Consider the following 19858-nt stretch of genomic DNA (forward strand, 5'->3'; position numbering starts at 1 on the left):
TAATCCCTATCAAAATCCTAGCTGGCTTCTTTGCACAAATTGCTAAGATGATCCTAAAATTCACATGGAAATTGCACAAATAATAGAATAGCCAAATAAACCTTGAAAAACAGGGACAGAGTTGATGGATTCACCCTTTCTGGTTCAAAACTTATTACAAAGCTACAGTAATCAAAAGAATGTGATATAGACAAAAAGACAGATATATAGAGCAATTAATGGAATAGAGAGTTCAGATATAAACCCTTATGTTTATGGCCAAAAGATTTTTGACAAGTGTGACAAGAGAATTAAATTGGGGAGATTGTCTTTTCGATAAATGGCGCCTGGACAGCTGGATATCCACATGTAAAAGAATGCGGTTGGACCTCTACCTCATACTATATACAAAAATTAACTCAACATGCATCAACCTAAATGTAAGAGCTAAAACTATAAAAGTCTTAGAAGACAACATAGGGCTAAATATTTGTGACCTTGGGTTAGGCCATGGTTTCTTAGATAATGACACCCAAAACAGAAGTCAAAGGAAGAATAGATAAATTGGACCTCATCAAAATGGGGCACAAAACTTTTGTGTTTCATAGGGCACTGTCGAGAAAGTGATGACAGCTCATGGAATGGAAGAAAATATTTGGAAGCCGTATACTTGTATCTAGAATACATCAAGAACTCTTACGATTTAAGAATGAAAAGCCAAATAACCCAGTTTAAAAAATGGGCAACATATTTGAACAAACAAGTGAATAGACATATTTTCGTATCTCTCCAAAGAAGAGACATAAGTGGCCCATAAGCACGTGAGAAAGTGCTCAGTATTATTACTCACGAGGGAAATGCAAATCAAAACCACAGTGAAGTAGCACTGCACACCCTCTAAGATGGCTCTAATCATGGGCAATGATAGGTGCTGGCGAGCATGGAGAGAAACTGGAGGTCTCCTCCATCGCTCGTGGGAAGGTACAATGATGCGGCCAATTTGGAAAACAGTTTGGCAGCTCCTGAAAAAGTTAAACATAGAATTACCATGTGAGCCAGAAATGCTACTCCTAGGTATTTACTCAAGAGAAACGGAAGCATATATACACACAGAAACTTGTTCACAAATGTTTATAGCAGTATAATTCATAATAGCCAAAACTGGAAATAACCCAAATACCTACCAACTGATGAATGGATAAAGAAACGTAGTGTATCTATGCAATGGCACATTATTGAACTATGGAAAGAAAGGAAGTACTGACACAGGCTCCAGCATGGAGGAACCTTGAAAACATCATGCTAAGTGAAAGAAGCCTTGCGAAAAGCCACATACTCCATGATTCCATTTATATGAAATGCCCGGAATAGGCAAAATTACCAAGACAAATTATACAACAGTGGTTGCCAGGGGCTGGAGGCTGGGGTGGGTGGGGCGTGACCGCTGAGCGCCATATGGGCTTTCTTTGTGGTGACGAAAATTTTCTTTGGTTAGTGATGTGCATGATTTTGAGAACATGCTAAAAGCCACTGAATTAAATACTTAAAATAATGTTGACGAGCTGAATTCAGAGGCAACCAGCTTGAAGGATGCATTTCTTGGGATCTCTTACCTCCCAGAACTTTTGTTTCTCACTGACTCACCATTTCAGAAGAATCCATGGTTTTCTTACTCAGTTTTCCTGCGAGAGATGGTGTTTCCGGTTTCAGCAAAAGTACCAGCAGTGATAATACCCGGTAAACGTGTCGTCAGATGTCCTCTCAGCCTTGAGGTACAACATGACCGTGTCCAGGAAACACCTTTAGTCGTTAAATACAGGCCGTTATAGATCAGAGGTTTTCCGACTCGGACTGGCCAGCTCAGTGGCACTCTGGGGCACTTTTTTTATTTGCACATATATATATTTTTGGACTCACTGTGACACAGCAAGAGCACTTCCCAAAGCCCCAGATCTCCACACACACTTTCCTCTTCTCCCTCCACACTGCATTGTATACACACGTGCACATACGCACACAGTAGAACGAGCTAGCAGGGTCTGGATGTTCAGGGAGAAGAGAGGCGTGCACTGAAATGCCAGTGTTCGAAACCCCAGCATTTAGGATAAGATCTTCAGTATAACTGGAGACTGAGGACGATGTCATCTTTGAACCCGGAGGCAGTGCAGTGTTGCTGTGACGGGCGCTTAGTGTCAACACCAGCCAATCCTGGCTCTTTGGAAGCTAACAGGGTGCTGGTTTGGGGTTCCGTGCCCACATCCAGGACACTGGGCACCCTGGGTGCAAGTGCAGCAGTGGTGGGGTCTGTTGGCATTTGAGCCTCTCTGCTCACCAGCCAGAGACGCCCCATTCTCTGCTGTTCCCCGGAAAGTTGCCATTCTAGCAGCCGCCAGAGGCCACTGGGGATCAAGGAGACAGCCACTCAATAGATTTTTCTGACCACGGGCACAACCTTGCTGAGAACCCAGGAGTTGCAAGGTTCTTGGGCACCAGAACCAACTGGGACACCTTCCTCATTCTTCTCCCGTGAAAGCTCTGGTTGGGACCTTGGCTCTCATTATGGCACAGGAGTCTTTTGTAGCCAGTCAGTGACATTTGATTCCAGCAGCGCCGCTGGCTACACGCCCGTCCACTCCCAGTCTCGTCCTGGAGAGTATTTTCACAATCGCTTGCTCCTTCCCCAACCGAAGTCTGGAAGAAGGAGAGTAGGGGTCCAGGACGCTGCCTGGGGCTTGGTCGTTCCTGTCCTCCTCTGGACCCCACTCCTAAGGTCCTCCAGCCACCTTTGCTCACCGTTTCAGGCCTGTTTACAAACCTAACACATGCCTGGAGGTGCCAATAAATTGGAGCGTGCAGATTTTCTTCCGGAACGTTTCATCGTTCTGATGTTGAAAAGTGAAATGCGAACAGTTGAGGACTCAGAGCCTTATTTCTTTAGGCCCTGAAAAAAAGTCTGTCTCACCATTTGGTCTCCCTTGGGGGATGGGTCTATGGGTTATGACTGCAGGAAGCTGCCTTGTAAGAAGATCCTGGTTTCAAAGTGCTCGACCTTTTGTGTTTAATTGCGATGAAATGCCCCTAAACGCAGAATGTGAATTCCTCGATTCTGTTCTAGTTGGTGACTTTCTGTGGCGCCTGCTGTCTGTGCTCGTTGGTGAATGATGTGCCCGGTAATGAGATGCCTGCTTCATTGGCTGCTTTATAGAAGGTGCACTTAATAAACATATTTTTTTCCATAGATTGCTTTGCCTTCTTTCTTTAACCTGACCACATCTGGTGGCTTACAGACTTGAATTTCTTTGCCGGCTTCCCTTGAATCGCCATAAATCTGTCTGATTATGACACAGGTGCATCTGAGCTGTGGCAGGTAGGGGGTGGGGGCAGGAGGGGACCTGGTCCCAATCTCTTGGGTCACAGGTACTCTGATTTATCAGCGTTCTGTCGGAAGATGCGCTAAGAGCCAGGAACAAACCTCTTGTACGGTGTAGCCACACCCACCGTGTGCCACTGTCTAACTCCAGACGTAATGGGCTAGATTGTCACCTTGAAGGGACCCTAAGGCATATTTCTTCCAGTGGGATATGGGGGCCACCTGCAGAATCACAAGTGGTTTTGTGTTTGTTCCTGGGCTCCACTACTGAATCACAGCCTGCATCTTAAACAAGAGTCCCTGATGAGCCGGACGTCGCGTATGAGAGAGAGCAGAATGCCACCCCCTCCTCTGGCCCGTTTTCATCACGCCCCCAGCGTGCTGTCCTGCCAGCTACTTCTTGGGGCCGGGGGTCCCCAGAAGGAACAACACCTCAGACATACATGCATCTGGATGTGTGTCCTTTCTCCAGCCCCATGAGCTTCACGGGGGATGGAGCACCTGCCGTCGCCTGGCCCTTAGAGAAGGAGAGCCAGCTTGAAAAATAGGCGTCAGGGTCAAGTCAGGTCACAGCAAATGCGGCGATGGTCAAAAGCCTGCGTAGGGCTTCCCTGGTGGCGCAGTGGTTGAGAGTCTGCCTGCCGATGCAGGGGACACGGGTTCGTGCCCTGGTCCGGGAACATCCCACGTGCCGCGGAGCAGCTGCGCCCGTGAGCCATGGCCACTGAGCCTGCGCGTCCGGAGCCTGTGCTCCGCAACGGGAGAGGCCACAGCAGTGAGAGGCCCGTGTACCGCAAACAAAACAAAACAAAACAAAACAAAAGTCTAAGTAACCCAAGATTCCAAGTCTGAAACGGATGGCCTAACAATGTGAGAGACGTTTGATGGGGAGGCCCTTTGCAAGGGAGTAAGCGGCGTTGGCTTATACCTGTTAGCGGGAGGAGCCTGGGCTCTGCGTCCACTTGAGAACGTGAAGAGCCCCAGGTAGAGCAGAGAGCAGTGGGCTGGAACCACAGCACGAATGTGGCTAGCTGTGTACCTTTTGGCAAGTCTGCTGACCTCTCTGGGCGGTGACTTCCTTGGTTGCAAAAAGTAAGGGATGATGATGAAGTGTTCAGGAGGAAAATATACCAATATCTGCAGCTTATTTAAAAATGCCTAAAGAAAGGTGAGATTGGTGGATGATAGATGGATGGCGATGCAACAAAGGAGGAGCAGGGAACTGAATCGTAGAGCCTAGATGGCGGGTAGATAGGTGTTCACGGCAAACCTTTTCAACATTCCTCGCTGTGTGAAAATGTCATACGAAAATACTCGAAAAAACGAAAATGGGTAAAAAGAGCTAAAATGGACATTAGAGATCGTTTCATGCAGGATTAAACTGAGGCCAGAGAAGGCAACTAGGTGGAGAGGCAGAACCAAGGCTGCCTGTGCCCTGTCTCTGGTTCATGTGCCGTTCCCTCTGCCTCATTGCCCCAGGACCCTTGGGCGCATGGCCGGCTGCCAGTGAGGTGATGCCTCTGAAAACAGGCCAAGTGTTTTGGAACCTGAATTTTATGAGACTTAAATGGGTGTTGCATGAAAAAAAAAGGGTCATATAGGGTTGGGGGCTATTGGCCTAAACAGCTTTCTTTTCTGCGGGACTTGTCAGAGCCTTTAATGTACTAATGTCTATTGAAAAATCTCTAAGAGGAATATGGAGCATTTTCCAAACAAATTTAAGCGCAAAAGCCACCCCCCTCCTTTTTCTGAGGACTTAGTTCTGGAAACACCCTTGGGAAAAGCATCCCTAAAGAATGTAAGATTTCTGGGGGTTTTGTTGTTGTTTTGTTGCTGCTGAGTGTAGGTGGGCAGGAGGTGGGACATATCCTTTCCATTGCCGTTTATTTCCATTTTACTTCCATGGTGAGTCCACATATGCTTGAAGAGGGCCTTATGCCATCACCACATCTGTGGGGCTGAGGGTGTACATGCCAAGAGGCAGTACCAGGGGCTCAGTGTCTGAGCCAAAGGGGCGCTTTGAACCCAGGCCCTGCCCTCAGTGGTGCCCAGGGAGTATCACCTTCCGCTCTAACCCAGCGGCCATTTTCTTCTGTGGGTGACCACTGGCTGGCCCAGGGGCAACAGAAATCAACAGGAAATAATCTCCCAAGGAATATTTACCCAGCAAACAAGAATTCCCAGAGAAACCAAAATCTGGTTCTTGCATTTGGCCAAGAGAAGGGCCGACCAGCTTGCCCCTCCTGCTTCTCAGGGCAGAGAAATACATTTCTGGAGCTGGTCAGGACGCGCACCCACCTTATGGACACATGCAAAACACAGCGTTTCCCAGATGCAGCCGGAAACCCTTTATTGGAGCCACCCTGCTAACGCCAGCAGTCACTGGTGGTTTCCTGGGGGGGAGGGGTGTGTCCAGGTGGGAGCTGAGGGCTGGATTGTGCCGTTACAGTACAAGTGAATGCAAAGATTTGCGGTAGCTGCCTCTTAGCCAATGATCTTCCTGGCACCCGGTCATGGGGGGTGTTGTGGTGGGGCAGGGGGCGGAGGGAAGGCCACTGCGCTTCCGTGGCGGGCTGTCTTTTCTCTCCGGCTTCCCTGCTCTGTGTGCTCCCGTCTTGGGGGGGGGGGGGAAGCAGCGGTCCCCAGGGAGAAAGAGCTTGCCGGCAGCCCCGCAGAGCCTGATGGTGGGGCCAGCCCAGCGGGGCTCCCCTGCCCCGCCACCCCTGCTGCCCACCCGGCCTCATACTTCTTTCCGCAGCATCACCTTGATGTTGCTGCAGACCTGGCCCAGGGCAGCGAAGAGCGGGTTGCAGAAGGTGCGGATGCAGAGCGAGTAGATGTGGCTGATGCACTGGATCTCGATCAGGTAGCTCTTGATGCAGGGCACCACCGCCCAGATGTGGCAGAAGGAGATGCAGGCGAACAGGAAGCCCCAGAGCAGGGCCAGCGGGACCCCCAGCAGTGTGGACAGCAGGCGGTAGCACCAGTACTTGGAGACGGTGAAGGTGGTGTAGCTCACCTTCCACACGCCATCAAAACTGTAGGTGCCCACGGGCTCCGCGATCACGTCTTCGAAATCCACCTGCAGGGGTGGGAGGGGGAACCCTCAAGTCACAGCAGCCACCCACTTCTCAAGCGTCAGAACCCCCTGGGGGGCTTGTTAAACCAGGTGGCTGGGCCCCACCCCCTGGGATTCTGACCCCGGTGAGTCCAGGGTGGGGCCTGAGATCCTGCATTTCTGACAAGTCCCAGGTGATGCCGGTGCTGTCCCAGAGCAGAGAGGAACAAGAGCCGGTCCACTTCTCTCTCTCATGGATGGATCAGAGGCCCCCAGGAGTTGAGTAACTTACTGAAAGAAACTAAGTTAGAGGCAGGCCACGAGCCGTGGCTCTGAAATTCTGTTGTTTTGCGATCCTAGGGAATTGGACAGTCATCCTGAAAAAATGTACCGGGTGCCTGCCGATAGGATGATGAACAGGCGAAGGTTCCTGCCCTCCTGGAGCTTACGGCAGGCAGTTACACCACAGTGACCAGTGCTCCGGTAAGGGAAGGACAGGCCGTGTGCACCCACAGGGTGACATTTAACTTAGCCTGGGTGTCAAGCTTCCCGGAGGAGGTGACATCTAGCTAAGCTGATACCTAGAGGTAGCCAGGGGGAGGAAGGAGTTGTGGGCTGGAAAAGAGCATTTGGGGCACCAGCTGCTGCGACCCAGTGGGATAGACAGTGTGTGCTCCTGGGGAGATGTAGGTGCTTCTGGAAGGCCAAGCGCAGGCCCGGGCCGGAGGGAGGCTGGAGAGGCCAGGCGGGGCACGCATGGGGGCTTGAGTGCAATGAGAGCCACTGAGGGCTTTTGCACAGGGTGTGGCTCGGCTGGATCTGAGCTTTTTTTCAGCTGAGGTATAATTGACATCTAACATTATATTCATTTCAGGTGTTCAGCATAATTTGATTTTGTATATGTTGGGAAATGATCACTGCGCTGAGTGTAGTTAACGTGTGTCGCCACACATAGTTACGTATTGGTGTGTGTGATGAGACCTTTTAGGACTACTCTCTTGGCACCTTTTAAATAGACGCTGCGTACAGTATTGTTAACTGTAGTCACCATGCTCTACTTTACATCCCCAGGACTTACTTATCTTATAACTGGAAGTTTGCACCCGTTGAGCCCCTTCACCCATTCCACCACCCCTCTCCCCGCCTCTGGAAACCACCAGCCTGTCCTCTGCATCTCTGATCCGAGTTCTGAGTGGCTCATTCTGGCTGCCGCAGCTGTGAGGATGCACGTGGGGGGCGAGTTGGGAGCCGTCGCCGAATCCCGCCCGGTTTGGGGTCATGGAGGTGTTTAGAGGGAGGTGCAGCGGCCTGAGAGCTGTGTTAGGATCCAGCACGTGGTGAGGTGAGGGCCGCGGCGTCCTGGCTGGTGGAGGCATCTGGTGTCTGAGCGCAGCACCCGTGGAGGAGGACACAGGCTTTGCTCTCCCCACGCTGGTCCTGCAGCGACCTCAGACCTTCCTCTGCCGCTGCCCACCCCATCCCTCCTTTGCAGCTGCGAGAATCCTGCTCACGCATCCCACTGAAATGGTGACTGAGGCCCCATTTGGGAAGACGGAAGAAATACAAAAGATTGCTTTCAGCCAAGTCACTTAACTTTTCGCTAATCCCTGCTGTGCACTAAGCACCGTCATAGCTACTTTCTCATATGTGATTTCATTTAGTGGCACTGAGCCTTAGCTGTCTTGTCTGTAACATGGGGGCAGTGTGTTCCTGGGCTGTTTTCATAGTAGTTGGTTGAATGAATGCATGAATGGATCAGACTAATTGGCGGGGGGAGTGGGGACCAGCGATGCCAGAGCTCAAACTTCAACTCCCAAGTGAACCGTTTTCCTACTTTTTGAGGGGAAGGGGATCCCCTCTATGCCTAAAGTTATTATTAAAATTACTTTTTCTTATAACATAGCCACATTGCAGAAAATTAAGGGAATAGCAAAAACAAAACACAAGCATCTCCCATTTGTATTTCTCTAGTACTAAAATTATTATTGCTTTGGTGTTTTTCTTTCCAGTGTGACTCTTTTGGTGGGGGGGAGTGGACATGACCATGTTGTATGTCCAGTGTTGAGACCTGTTTTTCTCGTGTGGCTGGATTCTGAGCTCCTGTGCCAGGCCTCAGATCCCTGGGTTCCCCCCGGAGACAGCTGAGGATGCAGCCCCACCCTGGGGATGGTACGTTGTTGTGGAGCAAAGTTCACGGGGTGAGATTTCAGGCTGCAGGCGATGTTCAAAAGCTGACTTGGGTGGGCAGAGGTCCTTCCGGGACCCGCTCGTACATCTCAACCTCCAGCTTTCTCTCTGCAGGGGTTTAGCAGAGGTCACATAACCTCTCCGATGGCCCCTGGATGGAAGGGAAGGGCTGGAAGGAGGAATATGAATATGGTCCTCATCTCCTTGGAAAGGGTGGCACTGCTTCCTGGAGGCCTTCTTGGAGGTGGAGGTGGTGTCTGGCTGGGAGTTTGGGGGGCTGGGGGTTTGGAGGCAAGAGATGCAGGAGTAGTGTGCTGGATGTTTGTAAAAGAAGGCCCAAGTTGCTTGGGGAACGTCCCATGGCTTTGGAGAGTGGCTGGAAAGGGCTGGCATCTTTCTACATCTGGTCTATATGGGCAGAAATCCAGAGTTGCTGTTGCTTGCAGATCCAAGAAGCTGGGGACTATAGGCCCTGGGGGACCATCCCAACGTTGACCTGGTACATGCACCATGATTGTGGAGATTCAGTCAAACCCCCAGGGCCTGGATCCTGCCGACTGAGGTGTTCTGACCTCTGAAGCCCGCCCTCCCCTCTCATGGCCATGTCCGGCCTGTGCCTGATGCCTCCTAGCCCCCGGGCTGGGCTCTGGATCCTGGTGTGCCCCCAGGAACTTGGGTAGCAGAGGGAGGCCTTTGGGTGGAGGCGTGCTCCCCGCCTTTATCCAGCAGGCTCTCCCTCCTTCCTCCTCTCTCCCATTCAGCGCCTGGGGCTGCTACTGCCCCTCCTGTGACTGTTCCTTAGGACCGTGTCTCCCCACTCACAGATGACCCAGCCCTGCCTCCTCACGTCCAGCTGGGCAGACAGGTGCATCTGGGCGTCCTGATTCTAATCTAAGCTCTTCACGCGGCCCCAGCCAGGGTCAGACCCCGAGGCAGATGCTGGCTCTCAGGGAGGGTGACTGTCCCCTCTGAGGTCTGGTCCTTGTTGGCCAGAGAGACCTGCCCCAGGGCAGGGCCCCCAGCCCCTTCTTCGCAGCCGTCCACTCTGCTCCAAGCAGGCAGCAATTCCCCTGCCCCTCGGCAGCCCAGCCTGCTTTGTTCACTTATTCCTCCATTCAACACGTTTGATGATTTGTGTCTGGCCTCTAAGAGGCGGCAAAGTGGAAAAGAGCCCTTGACTGAAGTCGCAGTGCTGAGGTTTGAGTCCAGCTCTGCCTCTTATTGGCTCTGTGACCTTCAGCAAGTGTCTTAGCTTTCATATGCCTCATTTTCCTAGATTGATTTCATTAGGTTTATCGGAGGATTGAATAAGATACGACATGTAATACTCAGAACATGGCCTGGCACAGAATCCCTGATCACTAATTGTTAGCTGCCGGTGGCCGTTACAGAGCGCTTTCTTCAACAGGAAGCTAGGGTCCCAAAGGTGGGTTTGCACACCAGCGCAGCTGCTGATCTGATTGATGAGTGACCTTGGCAGATAACCCCTTTGAGCTTCATTTCCTCAACTGTAAAATGTGTTTGCTACTTCTTACAACTCTGTTATGAAGAACAGAAGTAATTTCTTTTCCATCCATCCATTTCCCCCCATCTGTTCATTTACCCATCCATCTATCCATTCTCCCATCCATCCACCCACCTATCCATCCACCCATGGACCCATCAGTCTATCCATATGCATCCATCCATTCATATCCGTCTACCTATTTATCAGCCTGTCTATCTATCCATCCATCCATCCGTATCATCCACCAATTCATATCCATCCAACCATCCATCCAAACAACTATTTATTAAGCACCCGCCTTGTGCTAGGCACACCTCCTCTTGGGCAATGCTTAGTACAATACACGGTAGCTGCCCAGTGACAGTAATCGTTTGTTCAATTGCTCTGAAGTTCCTATGAAAATATATCTCAGAAAAGCTGCTGACACCCAGATCGTAAATACGACCGTTCTCCAACCTACCTGGTCGTAAGTGTGTGTGTGCATGCGTACTCAACCTGCGCAGGTAAGATGCATGGGGTCCTCTTTTCCCTCCTTTTCTGCTATGGTAATAATCCTGCCCCCAAGGATCTCTCTGCCTGTTAATGATTTTTTTTTTTTTTTTTTTTTTTTTGCACAAGGTAGAAGCTGTTGTTGCTGGCATTTGAATTATTTCAAGTAATTGCCTTAGGCACTGTGCACAGGGCAACAGCTCCGTTGTCTGTGAATGCGAAAATATGCTCTCAGAGGGACAGGTAGTCCTGGGAGGAGGAGGCCGTTCCTAATCAGGACTGAGCACTGAGACCGCTCTCTGGTCACCGCACTAGTTTGGGGAGATATTTATAAGGCCGGCTCAGGCAGCCCTGGGCAGACGCGCCAGTGTATCAGAGGCGCACGGTGACTTCATTTCTTAATTCGTTTCTGGAAGTGGAGGGGAGATGGCTGCTGGCAGGGGGCTCGGGCCGTGGGCGGAGCCTCAGGAGGCGGGGCTGGCTGTGGGAAGGGGAGAAAGGGGCTGCTCGTTAAGGTTGGTGTCCCCTTCTCTGGCATATTTATTTTTGGAACAGCAAGAGAGCCAGTTGATTCATCGGAACCGGCCAGCGCGCCGCTCCCGCCGTCCCCAAGAGGGCGGGGAAGGTGCAGGACAGCAGAGCTGGGGCGGCGGTTGAGGGGGAGGCCAGACGCCACACCCACTTCAAAAATGCCTCCCCCGCATTCCGGCGTGACTCAGGCCTTGGGCATCCAGGGCCCTGCGCAGTTCAGACAGGCGCTCTGTGGGTGGGGGGAACGGCTCTTGGCAGGGGGACAGATATCTGGGACCAGTTTCCACTTGTTCAGCGAATCACTGTGTGATTTGAGACCTGGTACTTGCCCTCTCTGGGCCTGTGTTTTTTGTTTGTTTTCAGTTTTTTGTTTGTTTTAACTCTGCCGAGAGGATTGGACCAACATCCCTAGTGACACGGAGTTAGTTTCGGAGTCAAGACCCAAAGGAGTGGCTTAGCTTTGTTGGGTCTTGGTTTTCTCACCTATTACCTTGCTATTTAAAGAGTGGTCCACAGTCACTGCCCCCTTCCCAACAAGGCAAGTACAGAAGTTGAGAGTAGGCATTTGGAAATAGTCACAGTGATGGGAGCCAATAATTTTATGTCTGTTGATTCTACTAATAATAAAAATTGGAGCTTACATTGTCAATGCCTATTTTTCCGTTCATCTCTCTAGTAGTTAATTTTTATTGACTTTTACGATTCGTGTACAACAGATTGGAATAATAATAATAAAACTGACCTTTCACCCAGATAGCCTGAGAAGCACTGGCCTGTAAAGTTAAAGCTTTAGCTGCAGCATAGCTGAGAAACGGCAAAGCTCTGCTTCACGTGTTATAATTGGCAATAACGTGAAAAGATGCTCAACATCACTAATTATCAGAGAAATGCAAATCAAAAGCACAATGACGTGTCACCTCACACCAGTCAAAATGGCCATCATCAAAAAGTCTACGAACAATAAATGCTGGAGAGGGTGTGGAGAAAAGGGAACCCTCCTACCCTGCTGGTGGGAATGTGAATTGGTAACAGCCGCTATGGAGAACAGTATGGTAGTCCCTTAAAAACTAAAAATAGTGCTACCTTATGATCCAGCAGTCCCACTCCTGGGCATATATCTGGAGAAAACCATAATTTGAAAAGATACATGTACCCCAGTGTTCACTGAAACACTGTTTACAATAGCCAGGACATGGAAGCAACGTAAATGCCAATCAACAGAGGAATGGATAAAGAAGATATGGTACCTGTATACTGATACAATGGTATATCACTCAGCCATAGAAAAGAACAAAACGATGCCATCTGCAGCAACATGGATGGACCTAGAGATTGTCATACTGAGGGAAGTAAGTCAGACCCAGAAAGACAAATACCATATGATATCGCTTATATGTGGAATGTAAAAAAATGGCACAAATGAACCTATTTACAAAACAGAACTAGAGTCACAGATGTAGAAAACAATCTTATGGTTACCAAGGGGGAAAGTGGGCAAGGGATAAATTGGGAGGTTGGGATTGACACATACACACTACTATATATAAAATAGATGACTGATAAGGACCTCCTGTATAGCACAGGGAACTCTACTCAATACTCTATAATGACCTATATGGGAAAAGAATCTAAAAAAGAGTGGATACATGTATATGTATAACTGATTCACTTTGCTGTACACCGGAAACGAACACAACATTGTAAATCAACTGTACTCCAAAAAAATTAATTAAAAAATAGAATTCCATACAATCTGGGATAACCATAGTAACGCCCACAATTTGGCCCTTGTAGGTGTCTGTTTCTGGCCATGTGTCTTACATCCAGCATTTCGCCCAGCCTGTAAGGGACGAGCAGGGGTGGAGCCCACGCTGGCCTGACATCAAAGCCTGAGCCTGAATTTCTCCTGCTGTCTCCCTGATCAGGGTCATCGCAGGACCGGGTACCTCAGCAGGAGGTGAGGCAAGAATGCAACACAGACTGGTTCTGAGGGCAGGAAGAGGGGGGCCAGGGATTAGTGGGATCTTGGGGTCCAGGGCATCCTACAGGGGGTGCCTGGGGCACCTGGCCTGGAGGTAAGGACACTTGGGTTCATATAAAGGAACTGTGAAGAGACCAAGATAACAGAGGGTGACCGGGGTAGGGGGTGTGTGAAGAGGAGGGATCCACCAGAGGAGCCCTCATCAGATCTCAGAGCCCTGTCCTTGCCCGTCTCTTCCCTCCCCTCCCTGCCCCCTTAGTCTCTGCCTTCGGGAAGGCTGGTGCGGTGGACTGGAGAGTAGTAGGAATGGCCCTGGGTTGAGCTGTAGGTTAGCTGTGCACCAGCTTCTGGGGGGAAGTTAGCTAGTCTCCAAAGATGACCCCAGATGGGTCATGCCTCTCAGCACACAGTCTCAGACCATAGGGAGTCTGGGCTTGCCCTGTGACTCGCTTTAACCACCAGAATGCTGTAGAGGAGATGCTGCTGCAGCTGCATGAGAGGCCGCCAGTGAGACCAGCAGAGCTGCCCAGCTGAGGCTGCTCAGCCCACAGAACCGAGAGAGCCTCAAAGGCTTGGTGCTTTAAGCATGGAGTGTTAGGGTGATTGTCACACAGCAGTGGATAACTGGTACGCTGTGTCTTTAGGGGAAACTGGTGACAACTCTGGACTGCAGGTTTATCTTCTATAGGACAAAGGGAACTTGTTTGTACTTTAAAGTACAAAGCATTCACTGGCCCTGCCTCATAAAATTTCTGGTGGCAGGGCCCAGAAATCTGCATTTTCACAAGTTCCCCAAGAAAGTGGATGTTTTTAAAAACTCTAGTTGATACACAGGAGTCCCTACAACACTGTGTTGTAAATACCTCAGTGTGAGTTAATCCAGGGTATAGCCCTTCTTAGAGGTACTTGCCAGGGGTACTTTCCAAAATGAAGGAATTGCCAGTGTGGTATGCCTGGCAGGTCATGACCTTTCCTAATTCAGCCTCAACCTGCGCTTTCTGCCTCCTCTCCCACAACTTCCCTTTCAGATGCTCCTAGTCCCATTTTTCGCCTGCAGACAGCATAGCAAAGAGGTTTCGCCTGTGGGCCAACTCAGCCTAGCTGATGGTCCATGGCTTCCTGGAAACGTGCTGTGATCCATTAGTAATGTCCGCCACGGACATAGGCAGGGGAGTGGCAATACCCGTTCCTCACATGTTCTGACTCTGCCCATCATTCTCCTCTACGTTGTGGCCTTTGCTTATTTTGTTCCCTCTTCTTGGAAAGCCTGATGCCCCCTTTCCACATTTTACATTTTCCTTATTATTTATGCACCTTGGATACCACCTCTCCGTGAAGCTGGTGCCTGATTTTCCCAGATGAAAGTGATGTCTTCCTCCTTCCCGTGACCCTTCATCTGGCACTGATTTAAGGCATTTATCACCTCCTCCTGTGCATTCTCATTGTTTTTAGTCTCATCTTCTCTGTCTGTTGGAATTCTTGGATTCTTGGAATCTGTTGGATTCTTCTCAAGAGGAAGCACCAGGTCAGTTTCATCTTTGTGAAACAGGGTGTCCAGATGGGCCCACAGTGGGAGCAGAGTTTGGAGACCTTGGGGGAAGGAGGGTTACTGGGTCCTCTGGGTGTTTGTTAGCCTAAGCTGAGAGGCAGAAGGTGCTGTCTGTGTGCTTTTCTGAAGGGGGAGGGTCTTGTGGCAGATGTTGGTTGGAGGTAGGTGAGAACTAGTGTGATGGGCTGGGGTCAGGTCTCTCCCTCGGCCCTGGTTGAAGGGCCGGCCCTGAGTGCCTGAGGGGAGTGGTTGAAACCAGAAGCTGAAGGACCTGCCTGCCGAGGGGTTCATATGTCCCTGCTCTAGGGCCCGGCTGCCTAAGTGTGAGTTGGGGAGGGGGAGGGGTGTTGATGAGAAAGCCCTGAGACCTCTCACAAATAACTGGTGGACTTTGGGGTGGGACTGGGGGCCTGCAGGAATGCACGAGGCAGGGGGCTGGAGGCTTTGCAATCTGGGTCTGAAGGGAATGGTGTCCTCACTGGCCAGCTGGAGTGCCAGGGACCGCTGGCCTCCTTTCCCGCCCCCCAAGAGCCTAGCATGGGCCCTACACGCAGTGGGTCTCATTGCTCATTGCCACGTCCTCTGCCACAGCACAGTGCCTGAAACGGAGCAGGCGCTCAGGAATGACTCGTGGAATCGATGTTCCATGAATGGTGGTGATGGTGGGGGTGAAGGGAATGAGGTGAGCCTCCCCTCTGCCCAGGTCCAGCCCGGAGCTGGGAGATTACAGTCAAGACTGCTAGGCTGTGCGGAGCTCTCCCTCAGCTGTTGGCACTCACTTTCCAGCCTGGGTTCAAGGGTAGCACCAGGCCTTGCTCAGGGAAGTTTGGGAAAGTTTTGACTCTAGAAATCCAGAGGGAGCACCTCCTTCTGCTGAGGGTCAAATCCAAGGGCCCGGTGGGTGCGTCTCCTGCTCTTCACCCTTGTCTTTTCTGTGTGAAACCTCAGCAGCTGGCGGTGGAGGGGACGGGTCTCCCTTTTCTCCACCCGGCCTCTGTCTACACTAGGGACTCAGGCCCAGAGAGGGAAAGGGATTTGCCCAGGGTCACACAGCAAGCTAGAGTCAGGGCTGGGACTAGACTTGGGTCTCTGTAGCCTGTCTTATTCTACCGTCTTACGGCGTCATCCTCACACACGTGGAGCCTGTTCCCACATGTGACACCACCCCGACGGGAGCCTTTCCAGCCTTCATCTTGGCCTGACCTTGTTTCTCTTTCTCTCCATCTCTGTCCCCCTCACCCTCTCGGTCCCTTGTCCTCCCCCCCACCCCCCGGTCCTTTCCCTGGTCGATGAAAGACATCCAAGTGACCCGAAGGCCAGCCTGTTCAGATGGACGTCTCTCTTTCAGCCACACTCTCTCCCATTTCTTCCTTTTCTTCATTCTTTCACATCCCATTACACCAACCTGAAGTCTTCTTGAACCTGTCTGTGGTATTTATCTGGTTCAGTTTTAGAATCCCTGTTCTAAATTTCAAAACGTTTTCATCTCTCATTAAAAATGAAAGAAAAAGTCAAATAAGTTCCCAAACCAGGGAATGTCCAGTAAATACACCAAATAATCATCTCCTCTCGACAAGAACATTTGTGGGCCTCCTGCTTCACCTTGGAGGCATGGTTTTCTGGGGCTCAGGGCCGCCGGGAGAGGGTAGCTCCCAGCCCCCTGGGAGGCTGCGTAAGCAGCTGCATCCGTGTGGCCGCCCCCATCCCTGCCTTGGATTATAATCTGGGCCTCGAGCCTGGAGCCTGCTCCCTCCTGGCTCACTGGGACCCGAGAGCCCCTCTCCACTTGTCATCTGCTGCGGGATCCTTCAGAAAACACATGCTCCCTAAGGGTCCTCTTTTGCATTCCCGCAGCCGCCAGGGCCCACCAGAGGGGAGCCTGAGTGTCAACGCCGGCCCTGGCTTAGCTCTCTTGTCCTGCAGGCTCCTAATCAGCTCACATCTGCACACCCTTGCTGTGTGCCAGGGACTCTCGTAGGCACTTTCCAACCTCTTATCTCATGCAGTCCTCTTGGTCTATTTCTATTGCACGGCGCTGCTCTGAGATCCATTTACCCTGGGGGAGTACATTATGCTCATTTTACAGGGGGTCCAGTGTCATTGTTTTTAAGTAGAGGAGTCTGGATTTGAAACCACATCTGTTAGTGTCAAGTCGGGGACCGTTCCGTCTAGATCCCACTGCACAAACCACGACAAATACTGTTTGACGTGCGTATGGTGCTTTTCAGTTCGGAGCGTTCATTCCCTAATTTTGCCGCACTTCCCCAACTGTGCTGTGATGACCCTCTCTGCACCACAGATGATATTTATAAATACAATAATAGCATAATATGAGCTGTTACAGGGAAATGCCCTGAGTGAGGTGAGGGCACAGTGGAAGGAGCTCCTGGTTGCTTGGAGGAGTTGGGGGAGGCTTCCTGAGCAGGTGACATTTGAATCAGGTCTCGAAGGCTGAGTGGGCGTCCACCACGTGGAGGAGAGGAGGCGGGCTGCTGGCAAAGACACAGGAGGCATGGGAGCTGGAGGTGGAAGGGGAAGGTGGGGCCCAGATGTGCTGGGGTTCGAATGCCATGGGGGGAAGTTAGACTCATGAAGCATGGGAGGTGTCCCACTGAAGGTGGCCACGCGGGGCTGTCCTTTAGAAGAAGCCCTTAACCCCGCTGTCTAATCCAGTGGCCTTGAGCTATGTACGAGCACTTGACCTGTGGCTAGTGCAACTGAAGGATTCTAAATCGTGTTTAATTTTAATTAAAATGTAAAAACTGATAGTTAATTCTGTGATTGGGAAACTTGTAAGAATGTTTGGCACCATTTGGGTTTGTGAATCAGTTTTCGACTGTTCATTATATGAAATCTAAAGACAGGAGGGTTTCTCATAAAAACTTTGGAGTCTGAACTGAGATGCATCCCACGTCTCAGATACACACTAGATTTTGAAGATGAAGAAAGATTATACAATTGTTCACCAATAATTGTTTTGTAGTGATTACACGTTGAAATGATACTATTTTGGACATATTGGCTTAAATGAGAAATATCTTGAAAATTAATTTTACCTGTTTGTTTTTCCTTTTTAAAGTCATGGCTGCTGGAAAACTTAAAATGACATAGGGTGATTGTATAAGGGGTCGCATTATATTTCTACTGGACACCACTGGTCTGTGGTTCTGATGTATGCAGAGCACCCGGGAGGCCCCCGCACCTGCCGTTTTAAAGGCCCTTCCAGTGACTTTGATGCTGGTTGGTGGGTACCCTTCTCCCAGGAATTCTGCTGTAGTAAGATCCCTGTGGCTACCGGGTGGAGGCTGGACTGAGGGGTGGCCCTGGAGGCATCCGGGCTGCTGATGGCATCGGGTGAGGAAAGAGGCCCGACTCAGGCCTGGCCGTGAAGGAGACTCCCTGAAGGCAGGGTAACCCTCATACAAGCTTCCCTTTCAGGGGTCCCGGTGCCCTCTGAGCGGCCTCTGGCCTGGCCTGGATGCTGCACGTGCCAGGAGCAGGCATGAGTGCTGGGTACAGCCCCCCAGCCTGGGGCAGCGGGGGCCCCTGCAAGGGGCCAGCAGCCCTGCTGGAAACCGCCCTCTGGGGATTAACCCCGCACCCACTGTGGAGACCGCAAAATGCCCCTGGCATGGAAAGGGCCCAACTTGGCCGCCTCGTCTGTCCCCAGCCGAGGGCCAAGAGCACACGGGAAGAGCTACAGAGTTGTAAAGAGTTTCCTTTGCGACTCGCCTGCCCCGCCCCGGTCGATGGTCCTGTATGTGCAGCTGATTCTTTGCTCTTGTTGACACTAAAGGCTCTTTGGGGGTACAGGCTGGTTTGCGGGACGGGGGGGTGGGGGTGGGTGGGATTTGGAGAAGACAGAGGAACAGGTCTGTTTTCAGGGAAGCCGATGGCGCGGGAGCAGAGCCTGCCCCTTCCAGCACCCAACCTGACACCCTCCAGGTGGGGGGCGCCGGGGCAGGCCCTCGAACCTACCTTCACTATGTCCTCGTTAATGTTCTTGGGGTCCCGGTTCACCAGGTCGATCTCCTTGAAGTGAATGTCCTTGACGATCTGGGCCTCCAGGTCTGTGTGCTCCTCGGCCATCATCGTGGAGCTGGGTGACCTGCGAGAGGAGATCGGAGCCGTGTGGCCAGCGGGGCTGAAAAGACCTGGGGCAGGGACAGCAGTGTCCCCAGACTTGTGCCGCTGGTGGCTAAATAGGCCCCACCCAGCGTGCCGGCTGACAGCTGTCCCGCATAACTTCAGCCTGCTGCTGGCTGAAGGCTCCGGTGGCAGGCCTCCAAGCTAAAATTAAGACTGGAGCCCTGCAGGAAGGCCCAGCGCTCCTTAAAGGGGGCTGCACGGGCGCTGGGCCTCATGCGCGAGCCAAGGGCCTGGTGTCTCCTGGTGCCCCCGCGGTTGGCAGCTGCTGTGGGACCCTGGTATTTGCGTTTGGGCTCCTGTGGGAAGGAGGTGGGCTCAGCCCCCAGCTCAACCTCTTGCTGGGTGTGTGAGCTTGGGCACACCTCGCCTCTCCGGGCCATCATGTCCCCACCTGTAAAATGGGGCCATAATAATAACGATCGGGGCTCTGCCTACCCTCGTGGAAAGGAGGAGGTGAGCTCGTGGGAGAAAATGCTTCAGAACGGAAATGCTCTCTGGTGGGGATTCTCGTTGGAGCAGTTGGTACCTGCCTTGCTGTTTGATGGCCTGAAGCAGGGCTGAGGTTTTCCCACTTCTAGGGTTTTCCCCGGAGGGGTTGATGGGCTGTGGTGTGGGGTAGGTCTGGGGCTGAGACCGGACGCAGACCACCCTCCCCTGCCTTTTGATACCACGTGGAGGGGACCTGGAGTCCACGTTTCTGCCACCCTTCACCCTGTCCCCAGGGACAGCTTAGTGACAGCTTCCCAGATATCCATGGGCCCCAGACACAGCACGGGCATCGGTGGGGTTGCCCTCTCTTAGGTATCTGCTTAGTTTCCCTGCGTCCTCTGCCAGGTCAGCCATCACCCAAGGCCCCCGCCGCATGAAGGGTGACGACTCTGAGTCTGACTCTGATTCTCCAGGGTCTGTGCATCCATTCATCCTGACATCCATTCATCACTGACAGACTCATCTCTTTAGGATTTGCCAACAGCTAGGGACAAACAGACCCATCAGGTTAGGTCCCTCCCTGCCTTGGGGAGCCCACAGCCTGGGGGGACAGAATGGTCAGAAAATAA

General features: G+C 51.5%; 1 protein-coding gene across 1 annotated transcript; it reads right to left on the reverse strand.

Moving 5' to 3' along the window:
- Positions 1 to 5673: 5673 nt before the first annotated feature.
- Positions 5674 to 18841, reverse strand: CAV3 (caveolin 3). The gene is made up of 2 exons (XM_060163874.1): positions 18630 to 18841; positions 5674 to 6431 (listed from the first exon to the last, which is right to left on the reverse strand). The coding sequence occupies exons 1-2, from the start codon at positions 18741 to 18743 to the stop codon at positions 6090 to 6092; spliced, it is 456 nt and encodes a 151-aa protein (XP_060019857.1). The 5' UTR covers positions 18744 to 18841; the 3' UTR covers positions 5674 to 6089.
- Positions 18842 to 19858: the final 1017 nt, after the last annotated feature.

This window comes from Lagenorhynchus albirostris, chromosome 10 (assembly GCF_949774975.1).
Source record: "Lagenorhynchus albirostris chromosome 10, mLagAlb1.1, whole genome shotgun sequence".
Lineage (NCBI taxonomy): Eukaryota > Metazoa > Chordata > Mammalia > Artiodactyla > Delphinidae > Lagenorhynchus > Lagenorhynchus albirostris.

Bases quoted from the DNA above. Each gene is read 5' to 3' on its own strand.
- CAV3 (XM_060163874.1), bottom strand. From the start codon at position 18,743: ATGATGGCCGAGGAGCACACAGACCTGGAGGCCCAGATCGTCAAGGAC. The intron at 6,432-18,629 runs GTAGGTTCGAGG...CCACCCCTGCAG, and splicing joins TTAACGAGGACATAGTGAAG to GTGGATTTCGAAGACGTGAT.